This window comes from Erythrolamprus reginae, chromosome 5, assembly GCF_031021105.1.
Source record: "Erythrolamprus reginae isolate rEryReg1 chromosome 5, rEryReg1.hap1, whole genome shotgun sequence".
NCBI classification, from domain to species: Eukaryota; Metazoa; Chordata; class Lepidosauria; order Squamata; family Dipsadidae; genus Erythrolamprus; species Erythrolamprus reginae.
The window spans coordinates 97,084,294-97,109,841 of NC_091954.1; the positions used below are offsets into that span (position 1 = coordinate 97,084,294).

The 25,548-nt window shown below is 37.0% G+C and overlaps 1 protein-coding gene across 2 annotated transcripts in view; it reads right to left on the bottom strand.

Moving 5' to 3' along the window:
• SI (sucrase-isomaltase) overlaps nucleotides 1–25,548 on the bottom strand; it is a 142,683-nt gene that overhangs the window by 16,646 nt on the left and 100,489 nt on the right. For both annotated transcript variants that reach the window (XM_070753562.1, XM_070753563.1), the window contains 9 exons: nucleotides 24,034–24,146; nucleotides 23,799–23,924; nucleotides 21,709–21,837; nucleotides 20,924–21,031; nucleotides 19,573–19,635; nucleotides 16,589–16,723; nucleotides 15,407–15,491; nucleotides 14,621–14,759; nucleotides 1,681–1,814 (listed from right to left, as the gene is read on the bottom strand). In XM_070753562.1, coding sequence (XP_070609663.1) covers nucleotides 1,681–1,814; nucleotides 14,621–14,759; nucleotides 15,407–15,491; nucleotides 16,589–16,723; nucleotides 19,573–19,635; nucleotides 20,924–21,031; nucleotides 21,709–21,837; nucleotides 23,799–23,924; nucleotides 24,034–24,146 — 1,032 coding nt within the window. The remainder of the gene's footprint in view (nucleotides 1–1,680; nucleotides 1,815–14,620; nucleotides 14,760–15,406; nucleotides 15,492–16,588; nucleotides 16,724–19,572; nucleotides 19,636–20,923; nucleotides 21,032–21,708; nucleotides 21,838–23,798; nucleotides 23,925–24,033; nucleotides 24,147–25,548) is intronic.

Consider the following 25,548-nt stretch of genomic DNA (forward strand, 5'->3'; position numbering starts at 1 on the left):
TAATAATAATAATAATAATAATAATAATAATAATAATAATAATAATAATAATAATAATAATAACAACAACAACAACTGCCAGTCCATATTAAAATTACAAGTACTGATTGTTTCCACTCCATCTCTTGCAAGATATTAAAGAAAACAAGACATATTTGATTTCCAGTGCAGTTTCCTGTAATAAACTTTGTCTTTAGTAGAATTGTCTCACTGTATACATTTTATATATGTAACTTTCTATAGTATACCTTTTAATTGCACTTTTATAATATATTCAAGATGTTCAATTAACATTTAATTCTAAGAGCAACATTATATCATCAGGAGGATAAATTGGTAGATTATAATTAATTCTGCAACAGATTTTGCATCCAGTTTGTTACATTTCATGTTTTACATTTAAAAAAAACTGTAATACATATTATATAGAATTGGAAACTGGAAACATAGAAAATTTTAAATCCATCTGCTTTTATTCAGAAGATGGTTAGACTAGAAGGATTGCTCCCAAATTGGTGACAGGTTTCAAGCTAGAATTATTATGCACTTTTAAAAAATTATTTAATTTAATATTACTTTATGGGGGGGGGGGGGTTTCTTATAAGAGAAATGATTTATCAGTGGATATTTTTTTTAAATGCCCACTTACAAGTTTATATGAAGATACAATACAAAAAGAAGTACTTAAGAGCTGTGGTATTACATGGTTAGAATGTAGTATTGTAGGTTAATTCACTACCCAATGCCAGGAGTCTGATCTTGGCTGGCTCAAGGTTGACTCAATCCTCCATCCTTCTGAGATTGATTGAGAGCAATATGCTAATATTTCTCCATCCTTCCGAGATGGGTTCTACATTCCATTGTTACCAGTTTGTGTGCACACTTGCGCATGCACACAATGCTTCTGCGCATGTGCAGAAGTTCCCATGGTGGATGGGTGGGCGGAAGCCCCCCTGCCACCCCTACTGATTCATAGAACTGTACCATATTGGAAGCAACCCATCACTAGCTAATACTGTAAACTGTTTAGACAGGGCTATAAAGCACTATGAAGTGGAATTAGGTCTAATTGCTATTTATTTGGGTGCATATTTCATAAATGTAGAAGAATATAATAACATCACATGCAAGTTCCAAAAAGCGCAACCTGAATGTTTTCCTTAATGGACTCATTGAAATATAATTAATCATGTATAGAGTACATGAGATAATGGTATAATGAGGAAAGAAAAAATACTTTGTGTGCTAAATGGCCATAATAATAGTGTTATGGAATATGAAAAAATATTTAGTTTCACAGGCAATACTTTCAATGCATAGCTACTGGGCTCATCTGGAAGAAAATATAAGGTGACAAAAATGCAATTGTTATGTTTTCAAAGTATTGAGACTGAAGTTTAATTCATTAGGAACTGAGAAGATTAAATGTTCCTGATGAGTATTTTTCATGATTTTTATTTCTTAATATTCATATCCAGAAATGGGGCATATAAATCTGAGGACTACAAAAATGTATGCAGTCCACTGCTAATATGGATAGATAATAATTAGGAGTAACTTTATACTATTTATATTAAGGGTCCTTTACTTAAAGTTTTATACACAGTAGGAATTATATTTATTTACATAAAACCTATTATTTAGGATTAGGTTTATGTAGGCAATTTAGCTTTCACTTACCAATTATGGATTTGTAAAGCTGGTCCCATTTTGAAACGTTATCACCTAACCAATGGCCTGCCCACTTGCCACTCGATGGATATGTTGACCGTGAAATGATAATGCCACGTTTGCCTGTGATACTATGTAGCGCACTGATAACAGGAATAAACCAACATTTAGGGTAAGTTATTAAGGGCATTGCATCAAGGTGCATCAGTAGTTTTAAATATAGACATTCAACAATTGTTAATTGATAAAATTGAATGGGTCCAAAGACAGGCTACAAAAATTGTGGAAATTAATTAATTGTGAAAATTAATTCATTAATTAAATTAATTAAAATTAATTAAGGACCTCGGGATACTAATAACTAAAGATCTAAGTGCCAAAGCCCACTGCAACAACATCGCTAAGAAGGCCTCAAGAGTTGTTAATCTAATCCTACGTAGCTTCTGCTCTGGCAATCTTACACTACTTTCACCAGACCCATCCTCGAATACAGCTCATTTGTTTGGAACCCATATCGCATCTCAGACATTAACACCCTTGAAAATGTCCAAAGATACTTCACAAGAAGAGCCCTTCATTCCTCCACTTGAAACAGAATACCCTACGAAACTAGACTTACAATCCTGGGTCTTGAAAGCTTAGAACTACGACGCCTTAAACATGATATAAGTATTGCCCACAAGATCATATGTTGCAATGTCCTGCCTGTCAAAGACTATTTCAGCTTCAACCACAACAACACAAGAGCACACAACAGATTCAAGCTTAGCATTAACCGCTCCAAACTTGACTGTAAAAAATATGACTTTAGTAATCGGGTTGTTGAAGCATGGAACTCATTCCGGACTCCATAGTATCATCCCTTAACCCCCAACATTTTACCCTTAAACTATCCACAGTTGACCTCTCCAGATTCCTAAGAGGTCAGTAAGGGCACTAGAGTGCCTTCCGTCCCCTGTCCTATAGTCTCTCCTATATCTCGTATTTCTTCTCTACTATATCCTCTATAACCTTCATTGTGTATTATTGTGTATTGGACAAAATAAATAGATAAATAAAATAAAACTTATCAGGAAAGACTTAATGAATTCAATCTGTATAGTCTGGAGGACAGAAGGGAAAGGGGGGCATGATCAAAACATTTAAATATGTTAAAAGGTTAAGTAAGGTTCAGGAGGGAAGTGTTTTAATAGAAAAGTGAACACGAGAACAAGGGGGCACAATTTGAGGTCGGTTGGGGGAAAGATCAGAAGCAACGTAAGAAAATATTATTTTACTGAAATAGTAGTAGATGCTTGGAACAAACTTCCAGCAGACGTGGTTGGTAAATCCACAGTTACTGAATTTAAACAAGCCTGGGATAAACATACATCCATCCTAAGATAAAATACAGGAAATGGTATAGGGGCAAACTAGATGGACCAGGAGGTCTTTTTCTGCTGTCAACCTTCTATGTTTCTATGTTTCTAATAGGAACCTGGAGATAGAATTAATAAAATATTCTAAATTTTCACTTTTAAATTTCAAATTTTTAAATTCTAAATGTCTGCAAATTAGGTATTTGAATAAAGAAAAATATATCATTTTTTTCTATATGCTATTTTCCTAACTTTGAGTTGAGAAGTTGGTCAGAGTAAATTCTCTGTTGCAATATGGGATTTGGCAAAGCAAAGTTGAAAGTATCATTTGATATAGAGGTCACACAGAACTGATAGAAACTGAATGAAAGGCAGTTGGTAGATAAGGGAATGATCAAACAAGTATGGCTTAAATCCATTTTAAGAAATTAACTTGAGAAATCAGTGCACACAGTTCCACCCCAATTCACATACTGATAAAAGTGATGGAGACTTGTCCCAAAATTAAAATAATATGGATTAAAATTAGAAATTGGATATTTGAAATTACTAAAATTAAACTACAACTCAAACCAGAGATTTTCTTACTAGGTATAATAGATTTGAGACTCAAGAAAGAAGAATACCATTTAATACAACACTTAATAACAGCAAGCAGGATCACTATAGCACAAAACTGGAAGAAAGAAGATCCACCAACAGAGAGAGATATGATTAAAAAAATGCTTGACTGTGCAGAATACGATACACTAACACAAAAATTGAGAAACGATAAAGAATCACAAGATAGAGACACATGGAAAAACTTTTTAACTGGGTCAATAATCGGAAAAAAAATAGATGCACGTAAAGCTGAAATAAAGGAAAGAAAACACAATAACAATTCAAACACAGACAAATATTACTTTATTTATTTGTTGACAAATTCTTTTTAACTGAGTTATTGTTATTTCTATATAAGTATAGATATGTATATATGTACAATATATATTGTAAGGCCGAAATGGGACCATCCTAGTCTCCCTTAATTTTAAAAATTCCAGCTGAAAACATTTTAACATATATATATATATATATATATATATATATATATATATATATATATATATATATATATATATATATAACGGTCTTGGTATATTCGGGTTTCTTCCCGTGTAGGATTCAAATTTTTATCCTACACGGGAAGAAACCCGAATATACCAAGACCGGAGTGGGATGGAACTAAATGTTGTATCGTCCTTAACAGATAACCTACAATTGTACTCACAAACCAATAACACAATGATCTGTTTATGTGTGTTTTAAATATGTATATAACTCAATAAAATTTATTTTTTTTAAAAAGTTATGGAGACAGTAGCACACACACGTTTGCAAGATTCTGTTACTATAGCTGTTCTTTTTAAGACATTGACCCTTAGTCTAGTTCATACTACAGGGCTGACATATCTATACTGAGGCAGTTGGGCCTTGCAATGTTTCTAGAATATTCCTCCTCTACAAAAATTATGGATTTCTATCTTTCTCTCAGAATGAGTAAGAGACATTCTTTCTTTCAGAATCTTTTCCTGCAGTGTTTTTCAACTGATTTTATTGTTGCAGATAATTCAGAGTGCTATTCCTGTTGTTGTTTTCTCTAACACATTTTTCTATCATGCTGAATCCTCTTCAACTGCCTACGCTTCCCAATTTGAAAAAAAAAAGCTCAATTGGAGGAATGTTTTCATTATATCATCCCTTGGGATTTAATTAAAGCAGACTGCTGAGAGATGATTATAGAGCAAAAGATATTCACACACAGCCCTCCGCCACCTTGTAACTAAATTAGTGGAATAACATCCCATTCTACTCATAATAATTCCTCTAAAATTCTACTCTGCTGGGAAAGAAATTTGGGGAAATGCTCTCTTTCATCAATACTGAGTGAGAAACAATGTGAAAAAAAGGAACTTATCCATCCATACATACATCATAACATTATACTGCTTTACAGACAAGATAATGTTTGAGGAGTCATTGGTGCTCTCTGAGCTTGCTTGTTTTGTTCCAAACATTTCATTACCCCCAAAAGGTGACATTATCAGTGCTAGTCAGAAGTGGTGTTTGCTCTCACTTTATATTTATTAATTAATTAATTAATTTATTTATTTATTTATTTATTCAATTTTTATGCCACCCTTCTCCTTAGACTCAGGGCGGCTTACAACATGTTAGCAATGGCACTTTTTTAACAGAGCTAGGCTATTGCCCCCACAATCCGGGTCCTCATTTTACCAACCTCAGAAGGATGGAAGGCTGAGTCAACCTTGAGCCGGTGATGAGATTTGAACCACTGACCATCAGATCTACAAGTCAACTTCAGTGGCCTGCAGTACAGCACTCTACCTGCCACCCCGGCTCATCTTGTAGTGTAGGGCTGTCAAATTCTAAGGCCGCAGGCCGGATGCATCACATACTGTCCAGGCTTAATTTAGTGAATGGGGATAAAGTCCTGATATCTCATGTGACGCTGCCGTGACAAAGTGAGTGTGACACCCCTGTTCAAGTGGCTTGACCTATCAGTGTTAGTGGGATTGATCTTGTTAGTTCTTTGGTTGGGCTTTTTACTGTTAGCTTGTATGGCTAACATTATTAGCCAAAGTACAGTGGTACAAAGTATAGTGGTACCTCTACCTAAGAACGCCTCTACTTATGAATTTTTCCAGATAAGAATGTTTTATCTGGAAACGCCTCTTTTCAAGAACCATTTTCCACTTAAAAACTTGAGCCTCCGAAACTGTAACTGGAAAAGGCAGGGAGAAGCCTCCATGGGGCTTCTCTAGGAATCTCCTGGAAGGAAACAGGGCCATGGAGCCTCCATGGAGCCTCTCTAGGAATCTCCAGGGAGGAAACAGGTCCTCCACCCTCCCTGTGGTTTCCCCAATCACACACATTATGTGCTTTATTTTCTGATTGTCTCTTTTGAATGGTATATAGCAGTGATGGCGAACTATTTTTTGCTCGGTGCCAAAAGAGCATGTGTGTCCACACCCATAATGCAATGTCCTTCCCCCCGCCCAGCCCCCACTGTGCATGCACACAGACCTCACCAAAGCCTCTGGACTTCTGGTAGGCCCGTTAGGTCATTTTACGCCCTTTCCAAGCTTTAGGGAAGCTTCCTAAAGCCTGGGAAAGGTGAAAAACAGAAATGAGTTCAGAAATGAGACTGTTTTCGCCCTCTCCAAGCTTCAGGAAAGCCTCCTAAGATAAAATACAGGAAATGGTATAGGGGCAAACTAGATGGACCAGGAGGTCTTTTTCTGCCATCAATCTTCTATGTTTCTAATAGGAATGTGGAGATCGATAATAAAATATTCTAAATTTTCACTTTTAAATTTCAAATTTTTAAATTCTAAATGTCTGCAAATTAGGTATTTGAATAAAGAAAAAGATAACATTTTGTTCTGTATGCTATTTCCCTAACTTTGAGTTGAGAAGCTGGTCAGTGTAAATTCTCTGTTGCAATATGGGATTTGGCAAGGTAAAGCTGAAAGTATCATTTGATGTAGAAGTCACACAGAACTGATAGAAACTGAATGAAAGGCAGTTGGAAGATAAGGAAATGATCAAACAAGTGTGGCTTAAATCCATTCTAAGAAATTAACTTAAACAGCTCAATGGGAAGTTCAGAAATGAGACTGTTTTCGCCCTCCCCAAGCTTCAGGAAAGCCTCCAGATCCTGTGGATGGCGAAAAATGCACGAATTCCCCACGGAGCAGGGGGATGTTGCCGGCAGCTCAGTTGAGCTCCGAATTTCTGGGTTCCTTGGAACCCGGAAATTCAGCTTCTGGCTGCGCGCCAAGTTGGCACGCCATCTAGTAATCACAGGAGGAGGTCCTAGATCGCCCTATTTAAAGGCAATCCGAACAGGACCTCCTCCTTGCTTTCCTGGCTCCCGAAAGCGAACACCCACCCACCCTCCGCTATTAACAGTGTGTCCTAAGGAGGTCGCCTCGGGGCCGAATAGGAATTTTTTATGGCCTCCCCTTTAGAGGCTGCCGTTTTTTTGCCTATTCCACACTGATGGTATGGACTGGATTGGTTAGGGGGTGCGGCGCACTTAGTTGTTAGCATAGGCCTCCCTTTGGTCATTGGGGTTTGGCAGGTTAGGGGCAGAAATGGGCAATTAGAAGCAACTGCGCATGCTCCTTTGGGCATCCTTTAAAGGGTGATGGACCGCCTCTCTCCAGGAACTAGAGGTTGGAACAACTTTGGGGATTGGAGAGAGGATGTCCATGGGAATCACCGGATCCAATTTCCCATGGGGATTGGAGGGTGAACTCCTCCCACATGACAAAGGGCCGTGGCTTGGATCCAGGTGAAGGTGGCTACCTTCACCTGGTTCAGCAAGGAGTTTTTGCCCAATGTTGCTAAGGAAGTTTTTGGTAGGAATTTCCGCCCCGTTAGTTTTGGCCTCTGCAGGTTCTTAGTTAAGTTTGAATTTAAATATTTAAATGTACGTATTCAAATTTATTTAAATTTATGCTAATTTAATAAAATGACCCTTATTTAATCCACAATACGTCTCAGTGTCTTTACTCCACTTCCGGGGGGAAACAGATCCAGTGGGCCTACCGTAAGTTTAGAAATGAATATCTGGTTGGGCCATTTTTCACCATTTTTCACTTTTCCCAAGCTTCAGGAGACTTTTCTGAAGCTTCCCCCACCATCTGGAATGTCACATGCGCACATGTAACATAGGGCAATGCTTCGCATGCCCTGAGATATGGCTCTGCATGCCAGCTGTGACACACATGCCATAGGTTTGTCATCATGGGTACATAGATATCTATTTGTCTCTTTTGAATGGTGTATAGATATCTGTTTGTTTGATTTATTTGTGTGTGTGTGTTTGTTTGCTTGTTTGTTCTGATGGCTTCCCATCTCACTTTGAAGCGACTCTGGGAAGCTTGTAAAAATAAAAGGTAAATATTTCTAAAAACAATGAAAAAAAGAATTACAATCCAAAGTAAAGTTGAAGTTAGAAGACGGGGAAGGGGTTGGGATTTTCTCTTAATTCATCAACTGTGAAAACTCCCCCATTGGGAACCAAGCTGGCAGAGCCTGGTCTTCAGTTCTTATGGAAAAGCAAAAGATTAGGAGCAGATCTCACTTTGGGGGGTAATATGTTCCAAAAGGCAGACGCCATGGTGGAATCTGCTGATGAAGGCTCCTCTGACCAAGAAGATATGAGTGACAGGGAGGAGGAGAGTGGGGCAGACAGCTCAGAAGGAGATCAGTTATCTAGCTCCTCCTTGGATTCAGAACAAGAGTTAATGATACAGCCACGCATGCGGAGTGCGATGCATAGGCAACAACAACTGGAGATTATTATCAAAGAAAATGAGGTCACCTGTGGTTGGGTGGGGCTGTGGTAATTAGTGAGGCTGCTATAAATAGTAGCCTGTGGGTTTGGCCATTGTGGGGGATTATATGATCATTGTGTTTTGTGCCTACTTTGCTGACCTTTGACCTTTGTGTGCTGATTTTTTCCCCGCTTTGAAACTAAACCAGAGCAAAGTGTGTTTCACTTTGTGAAAGAAAAAGGACTGTGAATTGCCTCACAGCTGCAAGCTAAGTATCTCAGAACTGATAAGGGACTTGTACAAATTACCAGTTTGTTTGGAGAAAAGTGCTCTTTGCTATACCAAAAGAGGGCTTAGTTTAAGTGAATTTTCATTATAAAAAACATTGTTTTGAATTTTCAAATGTGTGTGTGTCTGAAATTTGTACCTGTGAATTTTTGGGAGGAGTCTACCAGAGAGCCCGACAGAACACCCTGGATCCTGTCAACTGAAATTTCTTAGTTGAGGGGGGCTGCAGCACGCCCCTTCTGCTAGCACAGGTAGGCCAAGCCAGTCCCTGTGGGATGAGAGGGTTCCTCAAATAGCCTGTTGTAGCTTCCAAATACTCTTTAAGGGCAGTCCTATGTAAAATGTTCTGCATTTCTAGAAAGTTCAGACCTTTTCTGTGTCTATATGCCTGTTGATGGACGATTTGTCAGAGTGTCAGACTTTCAGGAATTCTCTACAGCAGTGGTTCTCAACCTGGGGATCGGAACCCCCTTGAGGATCAAACAACCATTTCACAGGGGTTGTCTAAGACCATGGGAAAAATTTCCTATGGTATTAAGAACTAAAGCTTCAATTCTGGTACCTTGGAACATATTTTTACAATCTGACCAATCAGGCGTTTACAGTGGGGTTGTCCCTCTGACCTTCCTGCCAATCAGCTTATAGCTTTGTTGGGAGAATTGGCACTAGACTTATGGTTGGGGGTCACCACAACATGCGGAACTATATTAAGAGGTTGCAGCATTAGAAAGTTTGAGAACCACTACTCTAGAGGTCTTGGATTTTGTTGGGTGCAGGATGGTCACAGCAGTACACGCAATTAGGATCATATCAGGAACATATCAGTTATGTACCTACAGTGCAGGTAATGAGGAATATATTATGGTACATTCATGAAATACTATTGGACTTACTTCCAATATATTTCTGGGTATGAAGGTGGTTATTATTGCCTACCAAAGTCTGTGTGGTATAGAACTGAGTTATTTGTTGGAGCTGTTTCTGACCATCCTACTAATTGTCACATGATGGATATGGTCATTTCCCCGAACCAATGTCATCTGAGGAGATTTGGGAGATGAAACTTTCATATGGCAGTATCCAACTTTTGCAAGATTTTTTCTCCCTTGTCTCTGACCCTAGTTTTTAATCTGGATATGCCATCCAGTCACATATGTGGGGTGGACAGCTGTATAACTAGCTTAAATGTACACATTCATGTATGTTTCTCTCTCTCTCTCTCTCTCTCTCTCTTTTTCTCTGTGTGTGTGTGTGTGTGTTTGTGTGTGTTTAACTTTCATTTGATAAATGCTGCTGGCATTGTAATTTTAAAAATTGAGGAACTCTGAATTTTCAACACGATCAAATGAACAAACTACTCCTAAAACTCAAATCCTATGGCATCTCAGGATCCCTCCATAGCTGGATTACAGCATTCCTGTCAAACAGACAACAAGTGGTAAAAATAGGAAGCACCATATCCACCGTCTTCCCAGTTAAAAGCGGTGTTCCCCAAGGTAGTGTACTGGGACCAACGCTCTTCATTCTCTACATCAATGACCTTTGCGATTACATCACAAGCAACTGTGTCCTCTTCGCCGATGATGTAAAACTCTTCAACACCACCGATAACACAACTACTCTCCAAAAAGACCTTGACGCTGTTTCTGAGTGATCTAACACATGGCAACTCCAAATCTCAACTAGCAAATGCTCTGTCCTACACATTGGGAAGAAGAATCTGAACTCCAAATACGAACTGAATAATCAAATTATCACAGATAATCCCCACGAGGTTAAAGACCTTGGTATACTAATAACAACAGATTTAAGTGCCAAAGCCCACTGCAACAATATAGCCAAAAAGGCTTCAAGAGTTGTAAACCTAATCCTATGTAGCTTCTGCTCTGGCAATCTCACACTACTTACCAGAGCTTACAAAACTTTTGCCAGACCCATCCTCGAATACAGCTCATCTGTTTGGAACCCATATCGCATCTCAGATATTAACACCCTTGAAAATGTCCAAAGATACTTCACCATAAGAGCCCTTCACTCCTCCACTCGAAATAGAATACCCTATGAGACTAGATTTTCAATCCTGGGCCTAGAAAGTTTAGAACTAAGACGCCTTAGTTCTAAAGTATTGCCCACAAGATCATATGCTGCAATGCCCTGCCTGTCGGCGACTACCTCAGCTTCAACCATAACAACACAAGAGCACACAACAGATTTAAACTTAATATTTACCGCTCCAAACTTGACTGTAAAAAATATGACTTCAGTAACCGAGTTGTCGAAGCGTGGAACTCATTACCAGACTCCATAGTGTCATCCCCAAACCCCCAACACTTTACCCTTAGATTATCTACAGTTGACCTATCCAGATTCCTAAGAGGTCAGTAAGGAGCGAGTACAAGTGCACTAGAGTGCTTTCCGTCCCCTGTCCTATTGCTCTCCTATATCTCCTATACCTTTCTTCTATTCCTATATCTCTTCTTCTATTCTTTCATTGATATGTTCTATTACTATATCTTCTGTTCTATTATTTCTTAGATATATTTTACTATGAGTATCTCCTCTATAACCTTCATCATGTATTTTACTATGTGTATACAGTACAGATATATACCCACTAAAACCCTCATTGTGTATTGGACAAACAAACAAACAAACAAATAAATGAATGAATAACTTCTATCTAATGTATACTTTGATCGACCGTATTACATTCTCATGGTTTAAATTACATATCTTCAGGTTGTGTGTGTGTGTGTGTGTGTGTGTGTGTGTGTGTGTGTGTGTGTAGACAAAAGTGAACCATTGTCACGTCTTCAGTTGGAATACGTGAAACCCCATCTCCATTCCATTTGAACTTTTCTAAAATGTATTACTCCCTTTGAAAGCAAGAGAAGCTAAGTGGTGACAGCACAGGAACTAACCTCTCTACTTAACCTTTATCTAAAGAGATCAGACTAATTTCTTCCCTTCCTTCTGATAGGCAGTTGTGTTTTGTGTTGGTGCTCCATTTGGCCTTTCAGTGACTGCACTCTTCCTCACTCTTGCTCTGCTTTAAAGTTTGACAATTTAACCTTTGTATATTATTTTTGCAGTTTCAAAATAGGATTTATCCTGGAGTGAAGGACAAGATAAATCAGGAAAGATTTCATAAATAAATAAGATTCAGATGAACTTGTCACTTATTCTGTATATTATTGCAGGGGCAAATACACAAATCCAAAATTTAATCCTTCCTTTTCAGCTTTATCTAAGGTATCATTACATCTAGTGCTGAATTATTGTTTGCTGATGGCTTTCAAGTAATATTTGATCTAGCTGGCAATAGGCAAATCTGAAATTAATTCCTTTCTCGTCAGCAGTTTTGTAAAAATTCTGATTGTCAGTGAAATGTTAGAATGCCACCAGATACAATGTTCATTCAGGTGAATACTGTGATCTTTCCACCATCCCCTCTCTTTTTTATTTATTTATTTAATTTATTTATTTATTCTTTGTCCAATATACAATACATATGGAAGAGAATAGACATTAAGTAATATATATAACAATAGAAAGTAAAAAGAAGAGAAGTAGATGGGAGGGAGAGAATATATATGATATAAGAGATAAGGAGAGAATATATATGATATATATATATATATATATATATATATATATAGAGAGAGAGAGAGAGAGAGAGAGAGAGAGAGAGAGAGAGAGAGAGAGAGAGAGAGAGAAGGAGACAATATATATGATATATGAGATAAGGAAAGACAATTGGACAGGGGATGATAGGCACATCAGTGCACTTATATACGCCCCTTACTGGCCTCTTAGGAACCTGGAGAGGTCAATCGTGGAGAGTCTAAAGGAGAAATGTTGGGGGTTAGGGGTTGACACTATTGAGTCCGGTAATGAGTTCCACGCTTCGACAACTCGATTGTTAAAGTCATATTTTTTACAGTCAAGTTTGGAGCAGTTAATATTAAGTTTGAATCTGTTGTGTGCTTTTCATGGCAATAGGAAACTTATCCAAAGGTCATTATGACTAATTTGGAGGAAAGGCTATTCTCTGTTCACTGAATTGCAAGGTAAACAACAGAGATACAGTATATTATCCTTAGATCTGGGGCATTGTTTCAAACACAAAGAATCTTAATCAGGAATTAGTGTGTCATAAAGATGTTTGGGAACAGACAAAATACAGTGTTAAAGCACTAGTATTTCTCTTTTTTCTTTCCTTTATATCTTACCCTCTTGCCCCACTTTAACATTTGCCTTTTTTAAAAAAGTGAGTTGCTAAGATTATTAATTTACGAATGAGTTTACAGAGCACTTAATTTAAAACAATCATTCTGCATATCCTACATAGAATCCTAGCCAAACAATGCCAGCTTTTTAATTAAAGCAGTCCATCACGCACTAAGCTTGGAACACGAGGTTATTTTCTTCTCCAATTCCTTGTGCTACACTCTTAATGGCATATTGAGAAGTTGAAAATTGTTTCATGTCATCAGTGAATGGCAGAGCCCTTTTTATTACAGTTCATGGCTGGTTCATCACACAGGAGTGTCTCAAGTTGGCCTTTGCAGATTATGTTTCAAAATGAATCCATCTCATAAACTCAATAAACTGTATGTGAAAGCACCAGGACAATTTGGTGACATGGGCATAAACATCCATATTGAGCTGTATTCAAAATATTAGCTCGGTCATTTTATTTTAGAAATAGGTCAGCAACTTCATAACATTTTACAGAGGAAATATGTACAAATAATCACTCACAACTAGGTGAATAGCCAGGTCTCTTAATATTCTGTCCCAACATATTTGCAGATTTAGTAAGAAGACAGCAAAGCATAAAAGGCCAGTCAAACTGGAAAGATAAATGTCCCCATGGCACTAACTTCTATTGAAGGTTGAAGTTCTATGGTACTCATGGTACCTAGAAAATTAACTTTTTTTCCTCTGCAATGTCTAAATTGGGCAGGGGAGACATTCTCTTTCTTAATAATGTTATTACAAAGAAACAGAGCAAGTTTCATAGCTAAGCACAGATTTCAATATAACCAAATACCCCCTGTGCATAACTAGAACCTATCTATAAACCACATAGAATATTATTATTATTATTATTTTGAAAAAGTGACTACAATGTGCTGTGATTGTAGTGTTGGAACTATAACTGATTCCTCCCAACTAGTCTGCTATTTTCAAATAAAAGAGAGAATTTTGTCATCAATATTAAAGAAATATTCAATCCATGAATTGAAAGCAGCTTATTATCTCAGACAGCAAAGTATCTTAAGCCAACTTTGTACGTAGGTTATAGCTTATCCTAACTTTTACACATTACTGGAAACTAAAGAAAATTACCACCTTACAAATATAAATGATCCGAGTAACGAATTTAGAAAAGAGCTCTCTGGGATTTCCAGATACCAGACTATATTATAAAATTATACAGACTAATATTAAGGAATGACAAATATGCCACTCTGGTCTATGGAAAAGCTATTTCTGCTGGACTTTTATTAAACTGAGGAATTCATGAAGTAAAAATAGGATTGAAATATAAAAATTTAAAATTTATGACCTATTGCCCTTAGCATTATGTTCTTGGATATGCCAAGTCATAGACAGTAATTTCTGTTATACCAACAGGTCTAAGAACAGATGAATTTAATCTCAAAAATTCAAATCATTTTTCAACAAATCTTCAATTACAGGTATCTCTCATACAATTAATTCTATAATTCTAGCTGTAATGTTAAAGCATTTGAATATTCATGGAGCAATTGAAAGAACTACACTGAAACAATAAAAAAATAATATACTGAACATGTATACACTTTTAATCACTGATGCAAATTAACTCTAGTAAATTAGGATTCTACTTATTAAATGGAATAACTACTATAAATACTACTAAATGACTATTACAGTGTTGCTACTACTCATAGAAAGACAACTTACTCATAGGTAGGCTTAGTTTGTGACCACCCATATAAATTGTGGACATCATAATGTCGAACTGGGCTTCCATCAGGCAGAATTTGTTCACTTTCCATACATATGGTTTTCTCATTCAATCCCACATGCTTTCCCAGAATGTCTGATAAAAACAATAATAAAAATAAATAAATGCAAGGAAGTTAATAGAACCAGATAAATCTATGTCTGAAATTTTAAAATGTAAATTTCTGTACTGTTAGGTAAAATATTTGTATGGCTTGGCCTACATGACTTCATATCAATGAAATATTGTGTTTCATTCATTCAACATGCATAATAAATTTGTGCGAGAACTCAGCAAAAGGAATATGGAAGAGCTAGAATAAAAGCACTATTTCCAAAATATTTTTACCAAACCCCCAACACTTTACCCTTAGATTATCTATGGTTGACCTATCCAGAATCCTAAGAGGTCAGTAAGGGGCGAGTAAAAGTGCACTAGAGTGCCTTCCGGCCCCTGTCCTATTGCTCTCCTATATCTCCTATACCTTTCTTCTATTCCTATATCTCTTCTCCTATTCTTTCATTGATATGTTCTATTACTATATCTTCTTTTCTATTATTTCTTAGATATATTTTACTATGAGTATCTCCTCTATAACCTTCATCATGTATTTTACTATGTGTATATAGATATACCCACTAAAACCCTCATTGTATATTGGACAAAATAAATAAAATAAAATAAATAAATATTCACCAACATTCAAAAAAAAAAATATTATACCGTATTATAATGATAATTACCTGGCATATATATTGGATTATTTAGTTCAGAGTTCCTACAACCAGTAACTGCACCATTGACAAAACTTGCAGGTTCATTCATATCCTTAAATAATAAAACAATAAGACACACAGACTATTAATTTAAAATTTCATTAACCTTTTATATGTCTAATATTACAGCTAGATGATTCATTTGAAAATTGTATCCAAGTTTTGCATGAAATGATCTTACTTCTTTCTAGTTTATATTATTTGTAAAATTTTATGAATGATGTGGTTTGATGAAGTAAGCTGTAATATCCAAGATGGCAGAAATTGATCATTAGCAAATAGGCAGTACATTATTATTACTATTATTATTATTATTATTATTATTATTATTATTATTATTATTATTATTATTATTATTAATTGGATTTGTATGCCGCCCCTCTCCGCAGACTCGGGGCGGCTAACAGCAATGATAAAAAAACAACATGTAACAATCCAATTTAATAAAACAACTAAAAACCCTTATTATAAAAACCAAACATACACACAAACATACCATACATAACTTGCAATGGCCTAGGGGAAGGAATATCCTAACTCCCCCATGCCTGGCGACAAAGGTGGGTCTTGAGTAATTTGCAAAAGACAAGGAGGGTGGGGGCCGTTCAGATTCTTGTAAAGAGCACAAGTTTGCAATAAACCTTTACATTCATTTGAACTGTGTGTGTGTGTGTGTGTGTGTAATATATAACCAATGTATATATGGAATAGAATGTCATACACTTATGGAAGAGCATATTGAAATGAGGTGTGGATGAGATTCGATTTTAAATAGATTTACCCATTTCTGCCAGTAAAAAAATTCAACTTCCTCATAATGCATTTCAGCTGCATTATTCATTTTATTTATTGGTTTCTTTGTTTATTTATCATATTTCGATATTGTAGATCCATTCCCCAAACTAAAACCTTCCATATGAGTTGCATTAACATTGACAGAATAGAAAATTAGTGGGAATTACGAAGCTCCCCAGATGTAGTAAGAAATAATATTTTCTTACTGAAAAGAAAATAATTATAAGAAAACAATATTTTCTTACTGTTAAATTAAATGTGATATTTGGAAATGCAGATTAATGTAGAAAACATGAACTGAAAAGAATGTTACTAAATTTATCAGATAAAGCATTATACAAAATAGAAACTTACAATCCACAGGCCATCAAACTTGATGCTTTTTGATTGATCAGTGGGGTTATTGTAGACTTCTTCAATTTCTTTTTTCCACCACTGAGCTGTAGATTTCCGAAAAAAATCTGGGAAAGCAGTGAAGGCACTGTAAAGCTGAAGAGGAATAGAAAAATATGAAGAGAAAAAAAAACCATTCCATGTATTATATCATAAACTACTGTTGGTAACATGGCATTTGCTTTTAGTGCAATCTTATCACATTGTTAATTTATATCCAGTTTATAATTTACTAGTATTCTGTAATGTTTTTGATAATTAATATGGCCAGTCATGCTTAATTCTGTTTTTTTTTTGAGTATCTTCTACAGTGGTACTTCGTGATATGAACCCCTCACCATACAAACAATCCGAGATACGAACCCGGGATTCAGAAATTTTTTGCCTCTTCTTACGAACGTTTTCCATCTTACAAACCCGCCACCACCGCCGAGAAGCCCCGCCGCCTGGCTGTCGCTTTTTGAAACAGCCGGGGGGCTTCTCGGTGTCCTCCTGAAGCCGAACACCAAACCCGAACTTTTGCCGAACTTCCGGGTTCGGCATTGGGAGAACGCTGAGAAGCTTTCGGCTGTTTCAAAAGGTGACAGCCGGGCGGCGGCGTTTTTTGCGGTTTTTTCCCTTGCACGCATTAATTCATCTTACAAACTTTTCGCCTTACGAACCTCCCCCGGGAACCAATTAAATTCGTAAGACGAGGTATTACTGTATTTCTAAATGAAGAACTTCACATTTATGTCTGCTATATTGCAATATCCTACATTTGATTAATTACCTCCACATTCAGGAATATTTTGAATATTAGTTATGCTTTTTTAAAGGTTATACTATATCTCAATAGAAAAAAATATTGGTCGACCTCTGGAGTTTTTGGTGCCCTCAACGTGGTTATATGCTTGAAGATATTTCATTATCCAACTAGGTAACATAATCTATATTCCATTTAATTTTGTGTCTTCTACACAACTAATAAGCTGACATTAATAAGATTTCAGAAAAATAATGTGATCGTTTCATTTTACATATTTTAAGAACACTCTGTGCTTTCTTCACATAACATATCTATAACTTTAAATAGCTTCTTAGGATATTCTGTAATATCTATAACATCTGTTCATGGAATATTAGAGCAGGAAGGAATCTTGAAAGTCTTTTTGTCCAAGCCCTGCTCAACCAGGAGACCCTATACCTATTTCAGGCAAATAACTGCCGGGGTGGCGCAGCAGGTAGAGTGCTGTACTGCAGGCCACTGAAGCTGACTGTAGATCTGAAAGTCAGCGGTTCAAATCTCATCACTGGCTCAAGGTTGACTCAGCCTTCCATCCTTCGAGGTGGGTAAAATGAGGACCCAGATTGTGGGGGCAATATGCTGGCTCTGTTAAAAAGTGCTATTGCTAACATGTTGTAAGCCACCCTGAGTCTAAAGAGAAGGGCGGCATAAAAATTGAATGAATGAATGAATGAATGAATGAATGAATGAATGAATTGCAACTTAAAAACCTCCAAAGATGGAACACCTACAATTTCTGAAGGCCTAACCCTAACCCTAACCCCACTGATTAATTGTTTAGCAAATTTCTCTTTATTTCTAGCTTGGTTTTCTGATTGATTCAGTTTCCATCCATTGCTTCCTGGTACGTCTTCAGGTCCTTTGGAGAATAGATTGATTCCTTCTTCTTTGTGGCAGCCCCTTAGATATTGAAACACTGATACCCTTTAGAGCTCCCTCCCCATTAAACTAGACTTACCCAATTCCAATAAGTCACCCAACAAATAAGCAACGCTTACTTATGACTAAACGTGAGTTGGACTGATAAAACACCCAATGAGGTTTTGTATTTGTATTTGTATTTATTAGATTTGTATGCCGCCCCACTCTGAAGACTCGGGGCGGCTAACAACAATAAAAAAGACAATGTGAACAAATCTAATATTAAAAATAATCTAAAAAACCCCAATTTAAAGAACCAATCATACATACAAGAATAACATGTATAAATTCTATAAGCCTAGGGGGAAGGGAAAATTTCAATTTCCCCATGCCTGATGACAGAGGTGGGTTTTAAGGAGCTTGCGAAAGGCAAGGAGGGTGGGGGCAACTCTGATATCTGGGGGGAGCTAGTTCCAGAGGGTCGGGGCCGCCACAGAGAAGGCTCTTCTCCTGGGTCCCGCCAAACGACATTGTTTAAGCGACGGGACCCAGAGAAGGCCAACTCTGTGGGACCTAACTGGTCGCTCGGATTCGTGCGGCAGAAGGCAGTCCCGGAGATATTTGGGACGTTTCCACATTAGAATTGCTTTCCATTCTCTAATAAAACCTCAGAGTTTTAATGAAACTCTTCTCATGCAGTATGTATGAAAGAAAAGTCTTCCGAATCAGGTCAACTGGTCAAGCATTCTGTGTCAATAGTTCTTTTCCACTGCTGCATCTTAGCAGCTGGTATTTAATACCAGACACTGGTATTAAATACATTGCAACGTAATCAAGAGATTTTGCCTCATTATAAGGGGGATTGTGAAGGGATGTGTATAAATTCCAATGGGCTTATAAATGAGTTTCAAAGTTCTTTGAATCTTAACCTTTGCATCTATTGCTGTGAGATTCAGGGAGAAGCAGCTTTGCTGTGTTTTTCTAATAATGTTTCCCCCATGTGGTACAAGCTTTGTGATTTTTAATCTAACTTTAATCTATTTCAAAATAAACCCAGAGAACTGACCATTCAGGCATTCAGAGATTATACTTGTGCCAACAACCTACAGATCAAAGTACATTCATCCAGCTTCTTCCAATTGTGGATTTTCTACAATGTGACTGAAGTTATATTGGTTTTTGCTATAATTGCTACTATTATTACTACTAAAATTACCGCCAGGGTTAAGGATTTATTAGTATAAGAATTTGCTTGGGATCTTTTTACCAATGCAGCGTATGAATAAATTACACTTACTTTCACTTTATCATCCCAGCCGAGTGATGAATTTATAATAACACCAGGAAAATATGGCCATACCTAAAATAAAATAAACATTTGAAAATAATTAGCTTTATGAAATAATTAAAGGAAAGGAAGACTTTTTCTTATAAATAATCCACTGTCAAAATTTAAAAAGGCAAGGGAGATAGGCAATTGTGGCTCTAAGCTAAATGTCTTCCAACTTGGTTTTTGGGGAGATGATTGTGTAACTGGAACATGAGAATCCTTGTTACTTAGGGCGCAGTAATAGTAATAGTGGCTTGGTGCCTGCTCTGAATTGAGTTCTAACCTGAGTGATGGAAGGAACAATGATGCAAGAATGCTCATTCTTTGTATGTCAGAGAGCTTGGGCATATGGATTATGGGGCTGTTTAGTTATGGGAATAGGAACATATGGATTATGTTGGTGTGGCCAGCAATTAAAAAAAACCACCTGTATCCTCCTTCTTGGAGTTCTCAGGTTGCTTTGATGCTGACCCTAAGTTACACACCTCCTCTGATTGGATGTATCTATGCATGTATTTATGTTTGTCTGTGTGTGTGTGTGTGTGTGTGTATTGACTTATTTATTTATTTTTGTCAAGCATGTACAAGGTAGTAGGTATTGGCATAAATATAGACATTGAGTGATTGTGGCTTCAGATAATTCAGGAATCCACACAATTCAGGAATGAGTCCAAGTGATGCATAATCATGCAAAGGTCTTTCTATTTGTGTCTGCCAAGTCTACTCTCCAAGCAACAGCTACAGGTCCAGGAGGACACCCAGATTGTTCAATGGGTTTGTCTATGATGGTGCCATCATATCCACCTTCAAAGATTAAAGGTGTATGGAATCAATAGGTAAAACATCCTAGAGTCAAGTTTTGCTTGAACTGTGCTGAAATATGAAAATGAAATCACTCTCAAGGACATGTATTATTTCCTTAAGACCTGAAATAAGGAATATCTTTCTTTAGCTGTTTTTTTAAAATAATCAGAATTTATGGGGGGGGGGGTTGTATGGTTTTTGTTTGGTTCTATTTTATCACATCATGCCATCTTACTGGGAATATTTTTGTCAGTTGTTTATATCATTAGCTGTCCAGAATCAATTGAATTCTAAAAAGGAAAGGAGGGAGGAAGAGAAGGAAGGAAGGGAAGGGAGGGAAGGAAGGGATGAATAGGTAGATAGATAGATAGATAGATAGATGATAGATAGATAGATAGATAGATAGATAGATAGATAGATAGATAGATAGATAGATAGATAGATAGATAGATACAGTAGATTGCTATTCTTTGACACAAATGCAAGGCACAATATTATGTTTATAAAATATTACCTTTCCCCACACAGTGTCATTGCTATTAGGCCACTTAATGAAAACATCCTCCTGAAGTCCTCTTGTGAAAGCAGGATAATCAGTTTCATTTCCTGAGATGGCTGGATCCTGAAATGAAAACAGTATGTTCTTTAGATTTACATCTAAATTTAAGAAGCACAATATATAGCACGGGCAATCCTATAGTGAAAATTGACTGCACAGTTCCCAGCGACCAATAAAGGGCACATAGGGTTGGCCTTCTCTGGGTCCCATTGACTAAGCAATGTCGGTTTGCTTGGCCTTCTCTGTGGTAGCACCGGCTCTCTGGAAGCAGTTATTTCCTGAGATCTGTATTGCATCCACCCTAATGGCCTTCTGGAAACCCTTAAAGACCTGGCTTTTCTGGCAGGACTGGGGCCATTGAACAAATAATTCATCTTTTAGAATTGCCCACAAAAGATATATTAAGGGGTTTTAAATTGTCTTTTAAACTGTCTTTTTTATATTTAAATTTTTACTGTAAGCCACCCAGAATTGCCAAGGAGTTGGGTGGCATATAAATTAAATTAATAAATAATACATAAATACATAAATATTATATAATCAAAGAAGGCTGAAATATTCTTTCAGAAAAAACCCGAAGGAAATTAGTATTGTACTCAGATATTTTAAAAAAGCAAAACAATCCATTCAGAGATACACATGCCATAACTGGGATGATGGAAAAAAATAGATGGATGGATAATTGTGTCTGTATTGTTATATTAACCAACTAGTTTGAACAATTAGTGATGATCACTTACCAAAATAATGACAAATCTCATTCCATCATTTTTCATTCTATTAATCAGAGCTGGAAGATTTGTAAAATTGGGACTTAAAGTGAAATCCAACTGCCGTTCCATATAGTCAATATCGGCATATTGTACATCCTAAGGAAAATAGTTAATTTTCTGAAATGATGTGTATTTTTTAATAACAAATCCATTAAAAATTATTCCTTTTCAAACAAACAACACATCAAGGAACAAAAGACTGCTGCACCACTAACATTAGTTCTTCTCAAACTTCTGTTAAACCCAATACACATTTGTTCCTAGATGGTAGTGCTCTTATTATCCATAAGAAATAGTTTATATTACAACTTTGTCAGATTGACAATTCTCTTTTAAAATTTCTTTTGAATTGGTGACTTTTCAATATTTATCCAGAACTTTTAGGTGTTTTAGTAAGTCTAGAAAAGGTTTTAATAATAATAAAAATAACACCAGATTTGGAATGGACCTTCAAGGTCTTTCAGTCCAACCCTCTGCTTAGGAAGGAAACCCTTCAATACTTCAGACAGATGGTTATCCAACATCTTCTTAAAAACTTCCAGTGTTGGGACATTCACAACTTCAAAAGGCAAGCTGTTCCACTGATTAATTGTTCTAACTGTCAGGAAATTTCTTCTTGGTTCTAAGTTGCTTCTCTCCTTGTTCAGCTTCGACCCATTGCTTCTTGTTCTAACCTCAGGTGCTTTGGGGAACAGATTGACTCCTTCTTCGTGACAACCCCTGAGATATTGGAACACTGCTATCATGTTTCTCCTGGTCATTCTTTTCATTAAATTAGCCATGTCCAGTTCTTGCAACCATTCTTTATATGTTTTAGCCTCTAATTTATTTATTTATTTGTTTGTTTATTTATTTGTCCAATACACAATGAGGGTTTTAGTAGGTATATATCTATATACACATAGTAAAATACATGATGAAGGTTATAGAGGAGATACTCATAGTAAAATATATCTATGAAAGAATAGAAGAGAAAATATAGGAATAAAACATATCAATGAAAGAATAGAAGAAGAGATATAGGAATAGAAGAAAGGTATAGGAGATATAGGAGAGCAATAGGACAGGGGACGGAAGACACTCTAGTGCACTTGCACTCGCCCCTTACTGACCTCTTAGGAATCTGGATAGGTCAACCGTAGATAATCTAAGGGTAAAGTGTTGGGGGTTTGGGGATGACACTATGGTAATGTGTTCCACGCTTCGACAACTCGGTTACTGAAGTCATATTTTTTACAGTCAAGTTTGGAGCAGTTAATATTAAGTTTAAATCTGTTGTGTGCTCTTGTGTTGTTGTGGTTGAAGCTGAAGTAGTTGCCGACAGGCAGGACGTTGCAGCATATGATCTTGTGGGCAATACTTAGATCTTGTTTAAGGCGTCTTAGTTCTAAACTTTCTAGGTCCAGGATTGAAAGTCTAGTCTCGTAGGGTATTCTATTTCGAGTGGAGGAGTGAAGGGCTCTTCTGGTGAAGTATCTTTGGACATTTTCAAGGGTGTTAATGTCTGAGATGTGATATGGGTTCCAAACAGATGAGCTGTATTCGAGGATAGGTCTGGCAAAGGTTTTGTAAGCTCTGGTCTAATCCCCTAATCATCCTTGTCGCTCTTCTCTGCACTCTTTCTAGAGTCTCAACATCCTTTTTTGCATCGTGGCAACCAAAACTGAATGCAGTGTTCCACATGTGGCCTTACCAAGGCCTTATAAAGTGGTATTAACGTGATCTTGATTCTATCCTTCTGTTAATGCAGCCTAGAACTGTGTTGGCTTTTTTGGCAGCTGCTGCACACCGCTGCTTCTTATTTAAATGGTTGTCCACTAGGACTCCAAAATCCCTCTCAAAGTTACTAATGTTGAGCAATGTACCACATATACATTTTGTTTTTCTTGCCTAAATGTAGAACCTTACTTTTGTTTCATCCCACCATAATTTAGCATAACGATAATGCAATAGCTTCAAGTAATTGCATAACTCAAGGAATTTCATGACATTCGTTTTTTGAGGGGCACGGAATAGAAAGCTGTGGAAAAAAAGCTGCTCATTTGTGACTAACTTACATATGAGATATTAGCTGCTTTCATGTTATCATACAATTCAGATATTTCTGCATCATTTTTGTATCCATATCGACACAAATGGAATCCCAAACCCCAATATGGAGGTAAAACTGGACGTCCAACGAGCTAATAAAAACAAATAAAAAGAATTAGGGATTATATGCCAATGTTGTTTTGGTATAATAAGGAATGTTATCATATTTGCCAGTAGATTTTTTGTAATATGGGTTCTTACTGCGGTATATTGTTGAACAACTTGTTCTGGAGTTGGGCCCAAAACCATATAAAAGTCCAAAATTCCTCCAATGGTACGGTAGGTTAAAGCGGGAGTCGGCTGGAACTTTACCTCTGAAAATCCACAAAGGGGAAATAAATATTGTATAGTACTGAAAATACTTTTTATATAAAACCAATAAATAAAAATGAAAACCCCTTCTTTGTCATTCCACCTCTGAGATGCGCAACCTGACATGCAATCTTCTTCCTTGAAATCGCAGAAAATGTGTTGCATCTCATCTGCTAACTACAGAGATATTTCCCAACAAGAGGAACTATGCAGCCACATCAAATTATTTGCTTTGGATAAGCTATTTCACAAATAATAGTAATCTATTGTTTAACTTGGAATAACGTATGCTAAAAAGAAACATTTGTTATGGCAGATTTATTTTTTTTATATGTAGAAATAGCAAATTGCTTACAGATAGATAAATATTAAACAAAATTGTTTGTTTGTTTGTTTGTTTGTTTGTTTGTTTATTTATTTATTTATCACTTGGGGCGGCTAACAACAGCAATAAAACAATATAAACAAATCTAATATTTAAGTTAATTTTAAAAAAGAAACCCCAATTTAAGAGACCAATCATACATACAGACATACCATGCATATGGAGAAGGGAATATCTCAATTCCCCCATGCCTGATGACAGAGGTGGGTTTTAAGGAGCTTACGAAAGACAAGGAGGGTGGGGGCAACTCTGATATCTGGGGGGAGTTGGTTCCAGAGGGCTTGGGCCACCACAGAGAAGGCTCTTCCCCTGGGTCCCGCCAAATGGCATTGTTTAGTCGACGGGACCCGGAAAAGGCCAACTCTGTGGGACCTAACTGGTCGCTGGGATTCATGTGGCAGAAGGCGGTCCCGGAGGTATTCTATAATAATTTGATGTTTTCGTACTGGCATTATGTAGGGATTTGCAAAACTCATGTTGAATCTCATCTGGCCTATGAATTAATCAATAACTAATATGATATGCACTAATTTAAAATAGAAAATAGCTGGAAGGGACTTTGGAGATTTTATAGTCCCTTGCTCTAGCAGGAGATCCTATATCTGCAGTGGTAAAACTATTTTTTCCCCGGGTGCCAATAGCAAGAAAGCACATGCTATCACATGCACATGTTTGCCCACACTCATAATTCAATGCCCCCACATGCCCCACCCCCTGTTCATATGCATGAAACCCTCCATGCTCCCCAACTCCCCCATTTCTCAACTTCTGGTGGGCTAAGTCGGCCCATTTTTGCCCTTCCCAGGCTCCAGAAGCTTCCCTGGAGTCTGGGGAGGGCAAAAATGACTTTCTTCCCCCCCACCAAGGTCCTCCGAAGGCCAAATGCCCTTCCAGGGCCTCCACATAAGCCAATAATAAGCTGGCAGGAACGAGCTGAGCTAAGGCAATGGCTCCTGTGCCAACAGATGTGGCTCCACGTGCCAACTGTGGCATGTATGCCCTAGGTTTGCCAACACGGC